General features: G+C 33.6%; 1 protein-coding gene across 2 annotated transcripts; it reads right to left on the bottom strand.

Annotated features, from left to right (window-relative positions):
• Positions 1-1,457: 1,457 nt before the first annotated feature.
• wash1 (WAS protein family homolog 1) lies at positions 1,458-21,245 on the bottom strand. Of its 2 annotated transcripts, none has more exons than XM_056478985.1 (11): positions 21,157-21,245; positions 20,100-20,240; positions 14,024-14,135; positions 12,557-12,703; positions 10,081-10,217; positions 9,852-9,987; positions 8,373-8,580; positions 6,551-6,727; positions 4,688-4,846; positions 1,896-1,964; positions 1,458-1,813 (listed from the first exon to the last, which is right to left on the bottom strand). In XM_056478985.1, exons 1-11 carry the CDS (start codon positions 21,162-21,164, stop codon positions 1,662-1,664), a joined length of 1,446 nt encoding a protein of 481 aa, XP_056334960.1. In that variant the 5' UTR covers positions 21,165-21,245; the 3' UTR covers positions 1,458-1,661. The 2 variants fall into 2 exon arrangements, with proteins under 2 accessions (XP_056334960.1, XP_056334961.1); XM_056478986.1 differs by having other exon boundaries at positions 21,196-21,241.
• Between the last annotated feature and the right edge of the window lie 1,496 nt (positions 21,246-22,741).

The following is a 22,741-nucleotide window of genomic DNA, read 5'->3' as shown; positions in this document are numbered from 1 at the left end:
TGCTTAATGATTGTGTTTTCATACTTTGTTAATGATTTATTTCTTTATTACTAAATTAAGTATTGCATTATTTACAAACCAGTTATTTAATAGTTGATGTTTTTTGAAGATCATTCAGAATGAGTTAGTAAATGATTAATAAACTATTCAAATGAACACTTAGAATTCTTTTTATTCAGGCATATAGTAATGGTTGCTTTGTATGTTAATAAATGCTGTATTAACTCAATTTCATCCAGTTTTGTGACCTAATCTAAAATGGATATTATTTAAGCTTTGTAAATCCCTTATAAATGACAATTATACATTATACATGCGCTTATATGAAGGCCCAAACAGACTCTGCGCACGCAGATTTTTAGCCCTTCATTGACTATTTATTTACTTGTGTAAATGTGTGTACATTTATTTATTCAGGGTTTTTTTTAAATTAATTTCAGTAATATTATTGACTGATATTATTGTTCATTTAATTTATTTACAATATAGTTTGTAAAGTAATATGTTCTGTCTTTATGTAGATATATATTAGTCTTGCTTTATTTACCAAATAAGTGGATCTAATTGGATTTGCATTGTGAACAATAAATAAAAATAAGTGAAAAAGGGATTATTTTTCATTTCATGAAGTTTTTAGTTATGATACTCCCAAAATAATTCCACATAAATCTGCAGATTTTTTTACAAAATTCTTCGCAGAAATTGCAAAAAAAAATGTCTGCAGATTCAGTCGGGCCTACTTATAAGTCAAGAATACAGCATTTTTATCTGTATTTATAAAGTCTATTAATGTAGAGTTAATGCTTAACAAATAATGCATTTGCCTATGCTTAATAAATGATCTATATAGTGTAGTCTTTATAAAATGTTACCTGGTTACTTGAAGATAAATTTCTAGAATAATTTACGCATGAATCATCCATGAATTACCAGAAAATATACATTTAAAAAAATCTAGTAAATCCTCAAAAACAGAATTTAAGCACTCTTAATTGTTTCCCACAACTATATATTGCTCATTCTTAGTTATTTAATTACTTTTTCTAGTAAAGTGTTACTTAAAATCACATCTTAGACTCATTTCCACATGAATCATGCATGAATTATCAGAAATATCCATTTGTAATTCCTCTTTATAGCAAATAACAACCTGTATATGTTCATTTCTATTTGCATATCCCTGATAATTAACAGCAGCCTGTACAGTGTGTTCATCTATTTGAACTATCTAATTCCAGTTATTATGACTTGTATTGATGTTCATAGTGCATCCTTCTGTTAATAATTCCCATACTTTTCTAGAATTGCACTTTTAACTTATACCTACCTGTATCCTGCACTTGCTGCTATTGCACTCCTGGTTAGACCTAAACTGCATTTTGTTGCCTTGTACATGTGTAATGATAATAAAGTTGAGTCTAATCCATCATAAACGCCAAAGAAGAGTGGCAATAGGGTGAGTTTAGATATCATGTTGGCTTTAATATAATCCTTCAGACCTCTTGTGACATATAAAACACGTCTTTATAACACTTTTGCTCATTCACTGACCTTCAGGACACAAAACCAGGAATAAAAGGTCTCACAGATGTCCTTTTAGAGACCGTCTCCATATCTGCAGTCTTTGAGCTGGACACTTGGCTGAGGTTGTCCTCCATGCTTTATGCCTCCCAGTCGTCTTCATCGTCTGCCGCTGACTGCTGTGGTGCTGGCAGTGGTGGAATCACATCTGACATCCTGGCGAAGGCACCGCCTGAACTGGCAGGGGCTTCAGAGGAGTCTCCCTGACCCCCTGGACCCTTGCCTGAGATCCCTGTCAGATATTCAGAAATAAAAAATAAATAAATGATGCATCGGGTAGGATAAAAACTCTAAAATGAAGGTTTAAAACACACCTTTCCTGCGCAGGGCCAGTTTATTGAAGAGGTCCGACATCAGGTCTCCACCACTGACCGTCGCCCCAACTGGAGGAAAATAATAATAAAATGGCCATTTCTGTGGATGTTAATAGGATTTAGAAGATGTGTTGACCACAGGAGGTATAAAAATAAGGCTTTAAGAAGCCTTAAAATGTCTTAAATTCGCATTTCAGAGGTCTTAAAAATGCAATCGAACTAGGGGTGTAACGGACCACAACCCACAGTTTGGAACGCACGTGACTCACGGATTAATAACTTGTAGATTAATCCAACATTTAGAACAAATGCAGAGAGATCGCCTCCCGCGTCATTCAAATCACGTGTATGAAAGCATTTTGGCTTCGCTGTAAAATATAAAGATGAGAGAAAAGGTTGTGGTGGGACCTAAATGCTTTCTTAGGTTATTCATTAGGTGAAGTTTATTTATAAACTATTTTCGAGAGGATCACCTGCTTATGATTGATTGCAGCTGGCCCTGCATTATTCAAATTATGATTCACCAATCAGACGATTCCTAAGCCACTAGAAATAGCCTAAGTTCCATATAACAGCCATCTTCGTTTTGAAGAATCCCCCCTTCCACCCCACTCCTCCTTTCCTAGATGGGTGGCACGGTGGTCCAGTGGTTAGCACTGTTGCCTCACAGCAAGAACGTCACTAGTTCTAGTCCTTACCAAGCCAGCCGACGTTTCTGTGCGGAGTTTACACATTCTCCCCGTGCTTATGTGGGTTTCAAAACATGCAACTTAAGTTACTTGACCAATACAAATCAGCACCATAGACATGCTCCTAGTAAGTAGTTATCTCTTAAGAGCAATCACTATCTGTTTATTAGCTACTACAGCTCGAGATCTACCTGAGCTCAAACTCCCCTCTCGCCTTGCAAACGGGAGGAGCCCCGGGCTCGAGGATCTTATGAGCTCAGGGCTCTCTCCCAGGACAGCACATCAAACAAGCTTTATAATCAATCACATCAGCTAAATATGAACTCTTGAAAGGTGTTTTCTGTCACTGCTTGTTTGGCCTACATTAATGCATTCGGTGTAAAGCTGCACAATTAAACATTAAAAGATTGTGATTTCATTTATTTATATATATATATATATATATATATATATTTATTTATATATATATATATATATATATTTATTTATATATATATATATATTTAGACAACCTACAGCATCTAAACACTGGGGTACCTCAGGGCTCTGTTCTTGGGCACCTTCTCTTCTCTATCTACACGGCATCCATCCATCCATCCATCCATCCATCCATCCATCCATCCATCCATCCATCCATCTATCTATCTATCTATCACACTGATGATATATTAATGAAGAACTGGAAATATCAGCCTCCTCGAGTCTAGGGCCAGTCGATTTCAGAGCAAATGTCAAGGAGATTTAAAAAGCCTAAATAGGGCATGATTTAATGACAGTAAATTTCTGGTTTGACCTTTCCAAATACCATAGTGTTCTTCAGTATATTAACAATACTGAAACAATGAATTCCTCTTGTTTTGAAAATGTATATTCTTGTACTCCTAATACGAAATACTTCAGAGTGCATATTTTACATGCCGTATATTCTGGCTGGTTGCCAGGTTGAAACTTTACAACTGCTATTCAGTGCTCAGTGCTTCCAGTAATTGAGGAGTTTCTTGAGATCGATTGAACAAGATTTTGATGCACTTCTGTTTAACACACACACATATATATATATATATATATATATGCTACCTCTCAGACAAAATCTACAAAAAATTGGTATTAATTATCATTGCTATGCTGACGATAAACAGATTTACAATAGTACAACTCCTAATTTATCTGCCTCATTGTCAACATTTAATGCCTGCTTGGTAGACATTAAAGCCTGAATGCAACATAACTCAAATTAATAGCTCCAAAACTGAGACTTAACTCTTTGGCATGCTCTCTTCTGTTAATAGATGTGGTAATCTTACGTTAACAGTTGATGGTTCTCTTCAATCTTCTTCTATGCAGGTATGAAAACTTGATGTACTTTCTGATGCTCAACTTAGCCTGAAACCTCATTTTAAACAATTAACAAAAACACATTTCATCACTTACGGAACATTGCCTGCGCCCGTCCTTTTCTCTCAACACCAGAGGCTGAAAGGCTTGTTCTTAAATTACGTCTTGTTTAGATTTCTGTAACTCTTTATTTGGGGGTTTGCCAGTCAATTCTCTTAAGATTTTACAATATGTTCAAAACTCAGCCGCACGTGTGTTAACTCATACCTCATCTCATTCTCATATGACCCCTGTACTTCAACAGTTACACTGGTGGCCTGTTAAGTCATGCATCAATTTTATAACCTTGATTTTAAAGAGGTTAATGCCCTTTAAATGTCACTCAAAGCTGATTACTAGTATCTTGACAAATACCTAGTCAAACATTATGTACTGTCATTACGATAGATAAAAAGATAAAAGAAATCAGTTATTAGAAATGAGTTATTAAAACTATGTTTAGAAATGTGTTAAATAAATCTGAATAAATCTTCTTTCCATTAAACAGAATTTGGGGAAAAAATATAGAAGGGGGCTAATAATTCTGACTTCAACTGTATATAAAAAAAGAAGGGACTAGCTAGTTTTTTTCCTCATGGTTGTCTTAAACACTGCTAACAAGTTTCCTCCTCTAATAACAGTTGAGCTAATGTTAACACCCTGTAATTGGCTGTGTTTGACAGCACGCGTGGTCTGTTTTATTGAGTGTAAACACTGGTTGCGTCTGACCTTGCTCTTGTTCCTTCTGTTTCTTCTTCTCCATCTTGCGCTCCTTCACGTTGCGGAGGTTTGCTTTGCCGATGCCACCAGCATTTCGGATCGACTCTAAAAGACTGGCACGCCCATTTGACGGCTGCACCACCTCAGACGGGGCTCCTTTTACCGTACCTAAACCACACAAAGAAAATACCTTTATATAAAAAAATTATAATAACAAAATAAATGAAGGTTTCCTAAAAGACTTTACCACATTATTTAAGAATGTGAATGTCAGAAGAAAATGTATTATTACATTTAAAATAATAAACCTATTTAAATAACCTATTTAAAAATGTAAATGCCAGAAAAAGTGTTATTAAATTAATATTAAAATAAATGATGGTTTCCTCAAGGACCTTATATCACTTTTTTAAAATGTAAATGCCAGAATAAGTGTGTTATTAAATTAATATTAAAATAAATAATGGTTTCCTCAAGGACTTTATATCACTTTTTAAAAATGTAAATGCCAGAAAAAAATATTATTAAATTGAAAACAAAATAAATGAAGGTTTCCTAAAGCATTTTATACCATTTTTTAAATGTAAATGCCAGACAATCAGTATTATTAAATTAAAAATAAAATTATAAAATGAACAAAAGTTTCCTAAAGAACTTTATACCACACTTTTTTAAAAGGTAAATTGCTGAAAAAATGTATTATTAAAATAAAAATAAAAAAAATACAGGTTTCCTGAAGGACTTTATATAAATAAAAAAAATGTAAATACCAAAAAAATTATTCACTTAAAAATAAAATAAATAAAGGTTTCCTGAAGGACTTTATACCACACATTTAAAAAAATGTAAATGCAAGACAAACAGCATTATTAAATTCAAAATAAAATAATGAAATAAATAAAGGTTTCCTAGAGGACTTTATATCACACTTTTTTAAAAGGTAAATGCCGGAATGTTTTTATTATTATGAAATTCAAAATAAAAAAAATTATAAAATAAAGGTTTCCCAAAGGACATCGCTTTTTTAAATGTAAATGCCAGACAAACAGCATTATTAAATTAAAAATAAAATTATTAAATGAACAAAAGTTCCTAAAGGACTTTATACCACACGTTTTTCAAAAGGTAAACGCCAGAAAACATATTATTAAATTAAAAATAAAATAATAAAATAAAGGTTTCCTGAAGGACTTTAAACCACACATTTAAAGATGTAAATGGCAGAAAAAAATGCAATATTAAATTTAAAATAAATGTAAATGCTTGAAAAAAATTTATTAAATTAAAAATACAAATATAAAATAAATAAAGATTTCCTAAAGGACTTTATTTAATTTTTTTAATGTAAATGCCCGAAAAAAATATATAAAATTAAAAATACAATTATAAAATAAAGTTTTCCTAAAGGACTTTATATCAATTATTTCAATGTAAATACCAGAAATACAGCTTTATTAAATTAAAAATAAAATTATAAATAAAGGTATCCTAAAGAACTTTATAGCACTTTTTAAAAATGTAAATGCCAGAAAAAACATTTTTATTAAATTAAAAATAATGCTTTATTTAGCAAGCATGCATTAAATTGATTAAAGATGAGAGTAAAGATGTCTTTTAGCTGCTGAAAATTCAGATTTGATGTCAAGAATAAATGACATTTTAATATATATTAAGATATTATATTCAGAAAATAGTTGCAATAATATTTCACTGTTGCAATATCCATGAAAACAAACAAATCATGCACATGTAAAAAAAAAAGAAAAGAAAACCAGTCATAATTTGGTATGCTAACATTTTATTAACATCACAGCAGGTTTTCTTGCATGTGGTAATAAAATGTAATTAACTCAAGTAAAAAATAAATCTTACCTGTGGGCGGGGCTGGGCTTGATGCATCAGGGTTGTCTGCTGTGATAGGTGGAGGTGGGGGTGGAGGTGGTGGGGCTAAAGATGTTCCAGGGGGCGGGACTGGCACTTGGGTTGGTTCTTGTGGAGGAGGGGGCGGGGGAGGAGGAGGAGGAGGAGCCTCCAGTTTAAACTGAGAGTCTAAAAAATAAAATACAAATTAAATTAAAATATTATTTGTCATAATTATAAATTTATATAAACACAAAAAAAAGACTTGCTGTTTGTTCAAACTATTTATGGTAGCATTTTAATTTGATTGTCCATTTGAGTATTAGTAGACTGTCTGCTTAATATCTGCTAATACGGCAGCTAAAAAGACATTTAACTGACTATAAGAAACTTTGCAGTAAGTTACATTAACCCTAAGTTACACTAACCCTAACCCCAACCCCAACCTAACAGTCTACTTATAATCTAATGAGCACCATCAAAACAAACGGACCATCAAAACAAAGTGTGACCCTATTTATATAAAATGAGTTGAACCAACACAGTTCTTACGTTTCTTTGGGGGACAACATAAGAGTTTTATGTTCAATCCACTTAAATTTGTAATTAAGTTAACTTAACAAACTTAATCTTAAAATATGTGTTGGGATAACATGAAGGAATTGTATGGAACAGCATTTTATACAGTGTATTTACATATTTATGTTCATATTTGCATAATAGCAATCATATTACACTTTTTCATATAATTGTGCAATAATAAATTCTTTATATAATTAGTTATATTACTATTATTTTATAAATTATACATTGATTTACATTATTTGTAATTTATATATTTTAGAAAAAAATATATAAATAAAACGAACATCGGTAGACATAAATTATACAATTTTTATTTAGCATTTACAACAACATAATATTGTTTATATTGCATTATGCTTTTAACTGTACTAATTACAATAATATATTCATATAAAATTACAAATTACAGTATTTTTACATATTAGAATAATAATAACCTTTTATTTAATAATATACACTTTCATATGATTTACAATTAAATATGTTATAAGCAGAAATTAAAGTGTATTCAGTAGGGGAAAATCTTGATGTTTCTGTGGGTCTCGTCTATCAAATCTGATATTTATTTTATATTTTCTATTGGATTCAAGTCAGGTGATTGGCTGGGCCATTCTACAGCTTGATTTTCTTTCTCTGAAAGCATTTAAGAGTTTCCTTGGCTGTGTTTTGGACCATTGACTTGCTGAAATGTCCACTCTGGTTTAATCTTCATCCTCCTGCTACTGTAGATGTTGGACTGACGAGCTAATATTCATTCACACTGATGAAGAGCAGAAGGTTGCTGAAGAACTACTGAGAGATTTCAGCTGCTGTCTGGGCTTTCACTGCCTTTCTACACCTCGCTTTCTTCATGTGTTCAATATTTTTTTCCTATGTCATTTCATTTTATTACACAACTTCATTTGTAAACCAGTTAGTATTGTTTGCTTTGCATATATGGATTTCTTTGGTTGTTACCAACATCCAGGGAATATTTCAAGTCAACAGCACCTTTAGGAATATGTTTTCTGAGAAAAATGGTGACGTGTTCAATACTTATTTCCCCCACTGTATATACACACACACACCTTTATAATTTTTATAATTTAATTTTTATAATTTAATTTTAAATGTTCCATTATATTTTACAAATTGATAAAATTCAGAAATTAAACATTAAACAAATTATGTAGGATAATATAAATTATAATTAAATCAAATAATAGCAGATTAAATAACAAAACATTGTGTGTAGTCATAATAAACCCACCGGAGCCGCTAGATTCATCATGGTCCGTGCTAAAGGATGGGAGTTCAGGAATGCTGTTGCTGGCAGGAACGGATGGAGCGAAGCCCGGGCCGAGGTCAGCGCTGTACATCAGGTCATCAGCGATGCCCGGCAGGTCCGGCAGGTACGAAGGCACATCGATCTCCGGCACTTGTCCCAGATCTGGCACATAGAAATAATTCTCTGCTGTCTGAGGAATAAAACATGATAGAAGTCAGAGAAGCTGGAGTCCTTTTTTCCAGCAACAGAAGATATTTTGAAAAATGTTGGAAACCTAAACCTTTCTGAAAAGCTGTAACCATTGAAAAACGAATGAAAAACTGATAACAAAAGAAGATATTTTGAAAAATGTTGGAAACCTAAACCTTTCTGAAAAGCTGTAACCGTTGAAAAAAATCAATGAAAAACTGATAACAAAAGAAGATATTTTGAAAAATGTTGGAAACCTAAACCTTTCTGAAAAGCTGTAACCATTGAAAAAAAATCAATGAAAAACTGATAACAAAAGAAGATATTTTGAAAAATGTTGGAAACCTAAACCTTTCTGTAAAGCTGTAACCATTGAAAAACGAATGAAAAACTTAATAGAAATGAAGATATTTTGAAAAATGTTGGAAACGTAAACCTTTCTGAAAGCTGTAACCATTGAAAAATGAATGAAAAACTGATAACAAAAGAAGATACTTTGAAAAATGTTGGAAACCTAAACCTTTCTGAAAAGCTGTAACCATTGAAAAACGAATGAAAAACTGATAACAAAAGAAGATATTTTGAAAAATGTTGGAAACCTACTGTAAACCTTTCTGTAAAGCTGTAACCATTGAAAAATCTATGAAAAACTGATAACAAAAGAAGATACTTTGAAAAATGTTGGAAACCTAAACCTTTCTGAAAAGCTGTAACCATTAAAAATTTATGAAAAACTGATAACAAAAGAAGATATTTTGAAAAATGTTGGAAACCTAAACCTTTCTGTAAAGCTGTAACCATTGAAAAACGAATGAAAAACTTAATAGAAATGAAGATATTTTGAAAAATTGAAACGTAAACCTTTCTGAAAGCTGTAACCATTGAAAAATGAATGAAAAACTGATAACAAAAGAAGATACTTTGAAAAATGTTGGAAACCTAAACCTTTCTGAAAAGCTGTAACCATTGAAAAATCAATGAAAAACTGATAACGAAGATGTTTTGAAAAATGTTGGAAACCTAAACCTTTCTGAAAAGCTGTAACCATTGAAAAATGAATGAAAAACTGATAACAAAAGAAGATATTTTGAAAAATGTGGGAAACCTAAACCTTTCTGAAAAGCTGTAACCATTGAAAAACGAATTAAAAACTGAATGCAAAAGAAGACATTTTGAAAAATGTTGGAAATATTGAGTTAATTTTTGAGTGAACTGACCCTTTAAGGTTTACCACAGCTGTATACAGTGAGAACACCAGACTAAACAGCCCACCTGTCTCTCCAGCTGCTCTCTCTTGGTGATGGACAGCGGTGCATCAAACGGTTTATCCTCTTTTTCCGTCTCCAGTGTGGTGTGTGTTTTCGTCACAGCGCCCGCCAAAGGGTCAAGAAACACATATTTCTTATAGCTGCAAACACACACACACACACAGAGTGCTGATTATGTGAGCATTAATAAGGCTGCGTTCAGTCAGCATGCGTGTAGGCGTGTTTGTACTCACAGGTTCTCGGTTGTGTTGAACAGCAGTAAAGAGCTGACGGAGTTGACATTTCTCGGCAAACTTCCCAAACCCTCTTCTGTCTCATCCTCGGAGCGCTTCTTAGTGTTCACACACACCGGCAAATACATCAACTTCTCCTATGAATAAGAAGTCAGAATCAACACGAGAAGCTGTACTGCAATCAATGCACATTTATGAATGTGGTGGACATTTTAGGAGACATTTTGTTTTTGAAATTTAATTTTGACATTTTAGGGCGTCACGGTGGCGCAGCAGGCAGCACAATCGCCTCACAGCCGGAAGGTCGCTGGTTCGAGCCCTGGCTGGGTCAGTTGGCATTTCTGTGTGGAGTTTACATGTTCTCCCCATGTTCACGTGGGTTTCCTCCAGGTGCTCCGGTTTTCCCCACAATCCAAAGACATGTTTGTATGTGTGTGTGAATGAGAGAGAATGAGTGTTTCCCAGTGATGGGTTGCGGCTGAAAGGGCATACGCTGCGTAAATCATATGCTAGATAAGTTGGCGGTTCATTACGCTGTGGCGACCCTGATAAAGGTCTGATTGACCCCTGATTGATAAAGGGACTAAGCCGAGAAAAAATAATGAATGAATTTTTACATTTCGCAAGCATCGTGTGTTCCTAAATAAGAGCCTTTCTTCTTGCTAAACACAAAAGAAGATATTTTGAAGAATGTTAGCAACCAGACAAATGACAACATCCATTGACTTGCTTAGTACTTACAAAAAATACTATGGAAGTCTGTATAGATTCTAACATTCTTCAAAATATAAGATTCTTTCTTCAAAACACAAAATAAGATATTTTGAAAAAACTTCCTCAGTATCTGTTTTTCCTACTATGGAAGTCAATGGTTACAGCTTTTCAGCTTTCTTCAAAATAACAGCTTTTGTGTTCAACAGAAGAAACTCATAAAAGGTTTTTCTTCTTGCTAAACACAAAAGAAGATATTTTGAAGAATGTTAGCAACCAGGCAGTAGACAACATCCATTGACTAGCTTAGTACTTACAAAAAATACTATAGAAGTCTGTATAGATTCTAACATTCTTCAAAATATCTTCCTTTTTGTGTTTGTGTTACAGAAAAAAAAGTCAGAATTATTAGCCCCCCTTATTATTTTTTGAATATTTCCCAAATGATGTTTAACAGAGCAAGGAAATTTTCACAGTATGTCTGATAATAATTTTTCTTCTGGAGAAAGTCTTATTTGTTTTATTTCGGCTAGAATAAAAGCAGTTTTTAATTTTTTTTAATACCATGGAGACCATTAAGGACAAAATTATTAGCTCCTTTAAGCAATATTTTGATAGTCTGCAGAACAAACCATCATTATACAATAACTTGCCTAATTACCCTAACCTGCCTAGTTAACCTAATTAACCTAGTTAAGCCTTTAAATGTCACTTTAAGCTGTATAGAAGTGTCTAGAAAAATATCTAGTCAAATATTATTTACTGTCATCATGGCAAAGATAAAATAAATCAGTTATTAGAAATGAGTTATTAAAACTATTATGTTTAGAAATGTGTTGAAAAAAATCTTCTCTCCGCTAAACAGAAATTGAGGAAAAAAATAAACAGAGGGGCTAATAATTCTGATTTCAACTGTAGGTTTAAAAGTGGAGTTTGTGTAAAGTATAAAAAAATTAAATCAAGTCAAAATGCTGCTTTTTATAGTTTTGAAATGGACAAATGTATACAGAAAATATTCTCACAGCTTACAACTAAAAATGAATAGATCGAAAAATGACAACATATATTTTACATAACAGTAAATCATCTTTAATATGCTAGGTTGAAGCATGAGACTTTTTGTATTTAAAAACTTTTTGTATTATCAATATTTAACATCATTATTCTGATTGTTGAACCAAACGTCTGTTAAAAAAATATTTTTTTCCATTTATAAAGTGATTTCTGAACAGCTTATTATGTATTTTTCATTCAAAAATCATAAAAGTTGTTCTTGTAGTTTAACAATGTTTATTTAAATGCTTGTTTTAAAATGTGGTTCAACAAATGATATTTATTTCCAAGTATTTTCATTCATTTTCCTTTGGCTTAGTCCCTTTATTCATCAGCAGAATGAACTGCCAACTTATCCAGGATATTTTGTACACAGCGGACGCCCTTCCAGCCGCAACCCAGTACTGGGAAACACCCATACACTCTCACATTCACACACATACACTACGGCCAATTTAGTTTATTCAATTCACCTATGGCGCATGTCTTTGGACTGTGGGGGAAACTGGAGCACCCAGAGGAAACCAACACCAACACAGGAAGAACATGCAAACTCCACACAAAAATGCCAACTGACCCAGCCGGGACTCAAACCAGTGACCTTCTTGTTTTGAGGCGACAGTAACAACCACTGAGGCACCGTGTCAACCTTTCCAAGTACTTGTTCAAACAAATTATAATCCATACACTCTTGAGTTAAAAACCTGTTCACCTGCTGGGCCTTGTCATCCAGTGGGCGGAGTTTGCTCTGGACTTTAATGCGCGGTCTCTTTTGTGAAGCGGGGTCAACTGCACCTGTGAAGATGGAGGAATAATCTTGCAGTTTTTCTGGAGCGGGGTATTTGGCACTGGAGAACACCTACAAAACAACAACATCAACAAAAACATCAGTATTGTGCAGCAATTATTAATAATTAGCCATTTAGTTTATGCTTTAATGTCATGTGACAGTGTATTTATTGTTGTAAAAAACTACAGTGCCAGCAATGCTGAGATCATGGGCTCTGTTTTTGAATAAAAGCTAGACAAAAATCTGTTTTAAGTTTATTTTCTCATTTTGGTGAACACACACACAGTTTCTTTTGAGACAAAAGAAGATATTTTGAAGAATGTTGGAAAACGGTAGCTATTGTCTTCCATAGTAAAACAAATAAATAAAAAATACTATGGAAGTCAATGGTTTCCAACATTCTTCAAATTATCTTCATTTGTGTCTTAAAAGAAACTCTAACAGGTTTGGAAAAAGTGTAGGATCATGCCAATTTTCTCACACACAAGATTGGAAAACGGTAGCCACTGACTTACATAGTAAAAAAAATAAAATACTATGGAAGTCAATGGTTACCCACAGGTTTCCCACATTCTTCAAATGATCTTCTTTTGTGTCTTAAAAGAAACTAGGATCATGCCAATTTTCACACACACACACGCACGCACGCACACGCGCACACACACACGCACACACACACACACAAACAAACAAACAAACAAACACACACACGCGCGCACACGCACGCACGCACGCACACACGCACGCACGCAAGGTTTGAAAACGGTAGCCATTGACTTCCATAGTAAAAAAATAAATAAAAAATACTTCAGTGGTTACCGGTTTCCAACATTCTTCAAATTATCTTCATTTGTGTCTTAAAAGAAACTCTAACAGGTTTGGAAAAAGTGTAGGATCATGCCAATTTTCACACACACAAGGTTGGAAAACGGTAGCCACTGACTTACATAGTAAAAAAAATAAAATACTATGGAAGTCAATGGTTACAGGTTTCCCACATTCTTCAAATTATCTTCTTTTGTGTCTTAAAAGAATCTAGGATCATGCCAATTTTCACACACACACAAGGTTGGAAAACGGTAGCCATTGACTTCCATAGTAAAAAAAAAAATAAAAAATACTTCAGTGGTTACCGGTTTCCAAAATTCTTCAAAATATCTTTCTTTGTGTCTCAGTGTAGGATCATGCCAATTTTCATTTTTGGGAGAACTATCTCTTTAATGCTAATCTTTTGTTATTCAGGCAAACTATGAGCCAGACGATTCTTGATATTTGAATCATTAGTTTATGCCCTTCAACAACACATATTCACATGCTCCAGACGTCTGCAGCAGAATACGTTTCTGTACACTGTCAGATTGATTGTTGTGTGTGAATCTCGGGCTTCACCTTCGTGGCTTTCTTGCTTCCTTTGATCTTCTGGACTCTGGCCTGAGCGAGTTTGATACGGTCTGTGACGGACTGAAGGTGCGCACGGTTCTTCTCCACGCTCTCAGACACCCTGTCAAAGCAAAAAGCTCTTCAGAAACACCTCTGCACATCCACAGCACAACTTCCGACTGAAATGATTTCTTTTATCTTTGCCATGATGGCAGTACATAATACATTTTACTAAACATTTTTAAAGATGCTAGTAATCAGCTTAAAGTGACATTTAAAGGCTTAAAGGGCACCTAGGTTAGCCCTTTTTTCAGATTTAATATGAGTCTCCAGAAAGTGTGTGTAAAGTTTCAGCTCAAAACACCCATCAGATTTTTTATTATACCTTTTATTAAATTCCTATTTATACATTTTTTCACTGGGTGGCGGTTTTGGTGTACTACTCCTTTAAGGCTAGTCCTCCCCACCCACCGTTTCTACGTGCCTTTCTGCGTGCCTTAATCTCCTCCCTCGGCAGCGTCAGACAACAGACAGACTTAAAGGAAGCAGATCTCACGTAGCGTTTGTGAGAAATACTACAGCAAGAACTTTACCAATTAGTATTTATTGTGCAGTTGCATGGCAGGGTCACACAAAGTTCACGCACGCACACACACACCGCAGCAGACACACACACTGACAGGCAGAGCGCCCGTTTAGCTTTGCACTCTTTTTGCACGCATATGTGACAGGATACAGGTTAATCCTCACTGCTGTATGGATATCTGTTATGGAAATGTACAAAATAAACCTGATTTAACGTCCACAAACCGGGACTGAAGCGTCTTCCTTTATAATTGTTCTGACACGCGGCTGTGCTGATGAAGTAAAGCTAAGCTAAATCGCTATAATTCATTACACACATGCTCTGTTTTAAAACATTTTAAACATGTAAAACTCACTCTTGATCATATTTGATGATTGATGATCCTAGCGAACTGAACACACCTTTTATTTCCGGTTGCTTTGCGCTCGTCCTGTCTTGTATATATGATTATACACGTGACTACCGGGACATGTTAATATGTGCAGCTGTCAATCAATTCAGTGGGCGGGGGGACCGCACTCCTACGTAAAGTTGCAGTCTATCTGAAAACCGCTCCAATTGGTCCACCGTTTTTATTTTGCTAAATTGAAAAAAAAAAGGACTGGGTGTGTTAATATCACCCCAATATGACGGTCTTTACACTATACATGCATATATGTCTGTCCAAACAGCTTGAAAAGTAGATTTTTCACCATAGGTGCCCTTTAACTAGGTTAATTAGGCAAGTTAGGGTAATTAGGAAAATCATTGTACAACAGTGGTTTGTTCTGTAGAGAATCTAAAAAAATATTGCTTAAGGGGACTAATCATATTGAATATTAATATAAAAATGTTATATTAAAATTTAAAACTGCTTTTATTCCAGCTGAAATAAACCAAATAAGATTTTCTTCAGAAGAAAAAATATTATAAGAAATACTGTGAAAAATTCCTTGTTCAACAACAAGGAATGTTCTGTTCAACATCACTTGGGAAAAATTTGAAAAAGAAAAAAATACAAAGTTCTACACCACAGGTGTCAAACTCCTGGAGGGCCGCAGATCTGCAGAGTTTAGTTACAACCCTTATTAAACACACCTGATCAAACCAACTGAGTGCTTTAGGCACTTGTTTGATACCTCCAGATAGGTGTGTTGAAGCAGGCCTGGAACTAAACTCTGCAGGGCTGTGGCCGTCCAGGAACTGAGTTTGACACCCTTGTTCTACACCATCACAAATAGTTCAAGCTGTTCTAATCTAAAGCATCCTTACTGCCCTGATCGATTGGGAGCAGTCGTTTTACTCAACTCAACAGGTGAAAAACAGAAGCTCTCTGCTTTTGGTTTGTGGACAGTCATGGCTAAGACATAGGAGTTACAGTTTTCAGCCACAATACACAAACCACGCGGTGTATCTCAAGCTGGTAGTGATGCTGGTAGTGGCGATTCTCTCCAACCTAGTGATCAGCAGTGTGTATATGTCACGTTTGATTATGGTTTGGCTTGCTTGGATCCTCACTTGAGGTGGTACTAAAAAAAAGTACAAGGTACTGGATATGGAACGCAGTAGAAAAGCCCCCAAAAAGTCTGCTGTATTGAACCAAAATGCACTATACCAAGCACAGGAAAAGCACCTTTAACTTTCCATGAAATGTCAGGATTGACCAATGAGAATAAAGTATAAGAACCATGTAACAAGCAAGAATTAGGGGCCATTCACACAGAATGCATTTTTCCTCTCCAATGTGCTACCTTTTTATTTTTGTTTCAATGTAAGCATGCACTGGATGGACGTGTTTGACCGTTACGCTTACACCTTTGATCTTTTGAAGAGCAGTGCACATGAACGCCATGTTTTTTTACATGCTGTAAGATCTTCAACTTTCACATGCAGCGCAGCTCATCACTGTCAGGTCTAGCAGTGGACCAATCAGAAGAGCTTGGAGGCAGGGTAACTAGGGCTGCACGATATTGGAAAAATCTAACATTGCGATATTTTGCTGTTCTGCAATATATATTGCAATATGAATACCATTTCACCAGATGACTTAAATATCTCTATTAGGAAAGAATTCATCATTTTAGATTGATTGGTATGACTCTATAGGGAAGTGCATCTGAATAAAATATAATAAACCATTTACAAGCATATATCAATACAATTTAAAATATATATATACAACTGAAATATACAATGTTCTCTGAGTCTAACATTATTCAGGTAATTGTGTAATAAAAATAATTCAATATTAAAGTTACAAACGGTACCATTTCTTATCTCTAAATGCTTTTAAAATCATTATATAGTTATAGGCCTCAAAAACACATTGTAAAAATGATAAGTTATAATATTATGACTATTGCGAATGATTACATTGCGGTAGCGATGCTAAAATTATATCATGTGCAACCCTAGTTGTGAGCTTCTGTTTATAGTATAAAGTTGGCATGACAACGGTTTTATTTACTGATATATGATGGCGGATGAGGCACTTATCATTGTGGCTGTCCAGAATATCCTGAGTTATATGAGGTATGTTCATGTCCTTATCATAACATATTTATTTCTTATTTCTAATGGTTCTGTTACTGTCGTTATTACATCACGTTCATAATATCGTGTTACATGGACCTCGCACTGCTCTTTTTTTAGACCCATTCCTGAGTGCCGCGTCAAGCATTTTTAGAAGCAAAAACACATTCGGTGTGAATGAGCCCTAACATGTTTGAAAATAAATAGCCTAATTAGGTCTTCCGTCAATTGGTTAATTTATTAATTTTCCTTCAGCTTAGTCCCTTATTTATCAGAGGTCGCCACAGCGGAATGAACCAAAAACTATTCCTGCATATGTTTTATGCAGCAGATGCCCTTATAGCTGCAACCCAGTACTGGGAAACATCCATACACTCACATTCACACACTACGACTAATTTTGTTTACCAAATTTACCTTTAGCATGTCTTTGGGGAAAACCCACACCAACACGGGGAGAACATGCAAACTCCACACTGAAATGCCAACTGGCCTAGCTGTGAGACGACAGTGCTAACCACTGAACGCAACAATCGGAAATATTCTTAAAAGGCACACTAAAAGCTTAAATATCAAAACAGTATTTTGAAGTGCCCGTGACAGCAACATCAAGCATGTGTTTATCATCACAATATATTTTATTATTGCATATCGGCACATGTCTTGTGTACAATCCTATCATCACTACAGAGTGAGTGAGTGTGCTTTTCTGTAGCCTATGGCGCTACACGCTGTCTGAAAAGACCCTCCATTATAAAAGGGGAAAAAGATGACAGAAGAATGACTAAAAGAGAAGGGGGAAGGAGAGGCTTAATGGAGCTGACCTAGAAACGCACTGCTTCACCACACAAACACACACACACGCACACACGCAAGTATGTTCCCTGGACCCCTGTGCGCCATGTTGTCATGGTAACGCTGTGGATGGTATTCTAGCCTGTTCATCTAGAATTAGCATATTTGAGCAGTCACCACCTCACAACTGCACCACAAACAAAACACACACCTTTCATTGTTGTTATGACATGGTCGAATCCTAGTCTTCTATAAATAGCCTGGAGCAACATTGAGGCAGTGTGAGGGGTTTTGGGCTAGTTGACGGAGCTGTCATTAACCTTAGGAGGACTAGAAGCTTCATCTTATGTTTTGCGCGATCATGTATTTGTTTATGTCTTGCTTGCAAATATAAATAGATGATACGCATTACATACTTAAATTAACCTACTGATTTCGAAAAATGGAGAGAAGGTTAACAAATCAGCTGAAAATGACAACAACCTGTTTCTGTTGAAACTTTAAGAATGATTTGTGTGACAAATAAATAAAGACAAACAATAATTGTTATTAAATTATAAAAAAACAATATTATAATATAAAGATTAATATAAATATTATTAATAAAATAAAATTAGTCAATTGATACATTTTAGACATGCTGTAAACATTAATAAAATGAACTAATCATTTTCATTGTAACATTAGCATTTTTTTTTCTTTTTTATAATAATATTAATAATAATTAATTATAATACATAATAATTTAAATACTTTCATGTTCACCAAGGATGCTGGATTTACTGTAGGGCTGCACAATATATTGTTTTAGCATCGATATTGCAATGTGATCATTCGCAATAGTCACATCGCGAGTATACACAGTGTTGAGTCTGAATTATAATTGATCATTTCACAAGGGTCTTTTGAGGCCTGTGACTGTGTGAGGATTTTAAAAGCATTCAGGTGTAAGAAATTGTACCAACTTTGACAAATTAATAACGATACATTTTTTTGAATTGTTTATAAAATGAAGACTATGCAGTATTATTTTAGATTTGATTATTCAATGACTGTACACATGAATAGAGTTCGATTCCTCAGAAAACTCTAAATTGTGTGTATTTAATTTGTATATTTTTCTTTATTTTATTCATCTATGCTTGTAGATTGTTTATTATATTGTGTGCACTTCCCTACAGAATCATCTTAATCCATCTAAAATAATAAATTCTTTCCAAATAGTTATTCAACTCATGAAATTGTATTCGTATAGCAATATATGTCACAGAATAATTAAATATTGCTGTATTTTATTGCCCTATTTAACTGTATGATCAACACAGAAAACAATGAAATAATATTACAGCTTAAATTAATTTTTTTCTATTTTAATAAATTTTGAAATGTAATTTATTCCTGTGAGGTCAAAGCTGAACTTTTAAAATTATTACTTTAGTATTCAGTGTTACATGATTCATTATTATTATCATTAGTATTAATGTTGTAAACAGCTGAACTGCTTAATTTTTTGGAAACTATAATATCTTTTTAACGACTTTTCAATGAAGTTTAAAATAACAGCATTTGTTTAAAACAGCAATCTTTTGTAACATAAATGTCTTTACTGCTGGTTTTGATATATTTTATGTGCATATTTTAAATACAAACAAATGAATTATACTAAACATATTTTCATGTAAACGTGCTTTACTTCATACATTGAAATTAAAAAAAGTTACTTCATTTTATCAACATATTTTAAAAGTGCTAAAACATTTATCTTAAAGCTGTTCATTTTTAGAGGGGACAGTGAGACTGAAAATGTAAGCAAGGCAAACTATTTTTTTAGGTGTGATTGTGATGAATAAACAACTTAAAAATAGCACTTTTACAGTGTTTGCATGAACTGCCATAATGTACCGCAATCTTTATTTCATAACTTGAAAATAAAAAAGTTGCAATTTTTTGGTCTGTTCAATTTTTGAGGATTTGTGCCACTGAAAACATTAGCACGTCAAACAAGATTTTAAAAAGCATATTAGAAATATATTTCAGAAAATCAAGAACTTTTTACGTATGATTTTAATGAATAAAACAGCTAAAAAGAGCACTTATGCAGAGAACTGCCATAATGTAGTCCTTCCAGATGCTTGACTCTGCACTGCAAAAACAGCACTCTGTACTAAAAATGAGTGTGCCAGAAGGAGTTACCTAGTAAAGATGTCTGTTGATATCGTCTCCAGGTATTGTAAGGCATCAGTGATCTGATGCACAGCCTCTTCTCTCCTCAGGTCCGGCTGGATGAGAGGAACAGAGTACACCTGTCCCTCCAGGTAACGCTTCTGTGTCATCCTACACAAATACACACAAGTGAATCATTCTATCGGTGAAAAAGTGTATTATACTAGGCCTGAAGTATTAAAAGAAAGTTTTAAAATGAAATGAAGATGCATTTCTAAACTGTTTGCATCTCAAATACTAATACTGAGGTAAAGTTAGTTTTATATTCGCACATTTAGACTTTCTCCTTGATAGAATCATACAGACTGTGAAAAAGTGTCCCTATACTATCCTTAAAGTACTAAAACAAAGTATTAAAATGAAATTAAAACAAGTTACTACACTACTTGCAAGCCAGATACTATTGCTGAGGTAAAGTTGTTTTTTTTTTCGCATATTCAGACTTTCTCTTTAATAGAATCATACAATCTGTGAAAAATGTGTCCCTAAAATATACTTAAAGTATTAAAATGAAATTAAAACGAATTACTACACTATTTGCAACCCAGATACTATTGCAAAGACACAGTTGGTATTATATTCGCACACTCAGACTTTCTCCTTAATAATACAATTTAAGAAAAGTATTTTCTTTGATAATTTTAAGTAGGGGAATCGCAGATACATCTGTCACATATCTGAATCCAATCTATCTAATCTAACAGATAAACACAAACACTGATCCAGAACCAAACCGCGAGGCTTTGCCAAATGACAGTCACATGATGAGTCGACATTTTCTTGGATAAAGGTGTATAAAGAGTGTTTTGATGTCTTTAAAAATTCATTAAAACAGTGTATTACAATAATAACATAACAGATAAGTTATATTAAAAAATCAGCTGATTTCGACACTGATCTGCATCACGCAACCATCCGGTGTAAAACAAAACAAAACACAGCGGACATACATTAACGGAGGATTTGAAGATGTCTGTGAAATATCGCTGGTTATAAAATAATAGTAAGCAGAAAGGTAATACTCTACCTGACCATTTAAGTGCCAAATGCATCAACGTTCGGGTACCTGAAAGCGCTCGGCACAGTGTTTCAGGATGAAAACTTCCGCACAGACGCAGCACGTGACGTCTGACGTCGGCACGTAACTGGAGAGAGGAAACGTAAAATAAAACAACACCAAAACCAAAATCATATTTGCTATAATTCTGTCTGTTGTAAACCCAAAATTACATTTAGAAGGTGTTGAGTTGACTCATGAAAAATGTACTAATAAACATATTCTTACTATTTTTCAGAAGCAAAATAAAATTAGGGGTGCTGTCGCCTCACAGCAAGAAGGTTGCTGGTTCGAGCCTCGGCTGGGTCAGTTGGCATTTTTGTGTGTGGAGTTAGCATGTTCTCCCTGTGGATCCTAGAGGCTAATTTTCCTGGAACTCTATTATAATTAATATCACTTGTAAAAGAGCCTGGTTAACTCCTTTCAAATACACTATTAATAATAAAATTAAGGAAATTAATTTTAAAATATGCACTTTACCCAGTAAAATGATTATTATCAAAGTACATTGAAATGGAGGATATCTGGTTTCTGCAATGTGGATCAAGAGAGCCTTTGTCATTTATTTTTTGAATGCAAAGTTGTAAACAGTTTCTGGAAGGATCTTGCCAAATTTATTTTTTTAAATGACAAAACTTAGTTATTATTTTACATGAAAAGATATTATTTTTTGTTATGAAAACAAATCCAACAAAAGTCTTGAATATATTGTTAATCTCTTTATTTTATTGGCAAAGTTTTACATACACAAACAGAAATATGCTAAGTCATCTCCCACATTAACAGTTTTTTATATTGAGTTTGACTTTTTTATTTCTACTGTGAAATTGTTGAAAAGTAAAAAATCTGAGATATGTATCAATGATTATAACACTTTTTTTTATTCCACTGTCAATTCTTAAATCATTGGATGTAGAAGTGCTGTACACTGTGCTTTGTGTATTTAATAAAACAATTTAATTAAACTTATATTTGTTTTTTTTACCATTGTTATATTGGGTTTTTTTTATGTTTCATCTTTTATATTGTGTTGTATGTTTGTTCCTGATAATTTATGCAATAAAAAAATTATTGCATAAATCATCAGGAACAAACATACAACACGATATAAAAGATGAAACATAAAAACAAAACAAATACAACAATGGTAAAAAACAAAACAAAAACTAAACAAATGTAAATTTAATTAATTTTTTTTTTATTAAATAGAAAACGTGCTGCACCAAAACAACAACACTAAAACGAATTTTAAAGATTAAAATTAGTCTACATAATAAAACGTATCTATCAACATGTTGATAATAGGTTTATCAAATAATTGTTAAAATGTGTAGGCTATATTGTGTTATGACGTTTCGTTTTTGGATCTCTATAATATTCTTTTTTGTATATTCATATAAACTTACAGAGATTTGTATAATTTAATATTTATTGTGATCATTAGTAGTAGCGGTTATTTTGCATTGTCATTATTGTTTCTTTATTTATCTTCTTTTTATGGTGCATCTCGTGTATTTTCTGTAATTTTTTGTGTAGGCATGTTAAAATAATTGTA

This window comes from Danio aesculapii, chromosome 18 (assembly GCF_903798145.1).
Source record: "Danio aesculapii chromosome 18, fDanAes4.1, whole genome shotgun sequence".
Taxonomy (NCBI): domain Eukaryota; kingdom Metazoa; phylum Chordata; class Actinopteri; order Cypriniformes; family Danionidae; genus Danio; species Danio aesculapii.
The sequence above is the reverse complement of the archived record's forward strand: the minus strand, read 5'-3'. Positions and strand labels throughout refer to the sequence as shown.

Excerpts from the sequence above, each read along its gene's own strand:
- wash1 (XM_056478985.1), bottom strand. Across the intron at positions 6,728-8,372 it reads TGATGAATCTAGCGGCTCCG|ACTCTCAGTTTAAACTGGAG; the intron begins GTGGGTTTATTA and ends TTTATTTTTTAG. Across the intron at positions 1,814-1,895 it reads ACTGGCCCTGCGCAGGAAAG|GGATCTCAGGCAAGGGTCCA; the intron begins GTGTGTTTTAAA and ends AATATCTGACAG.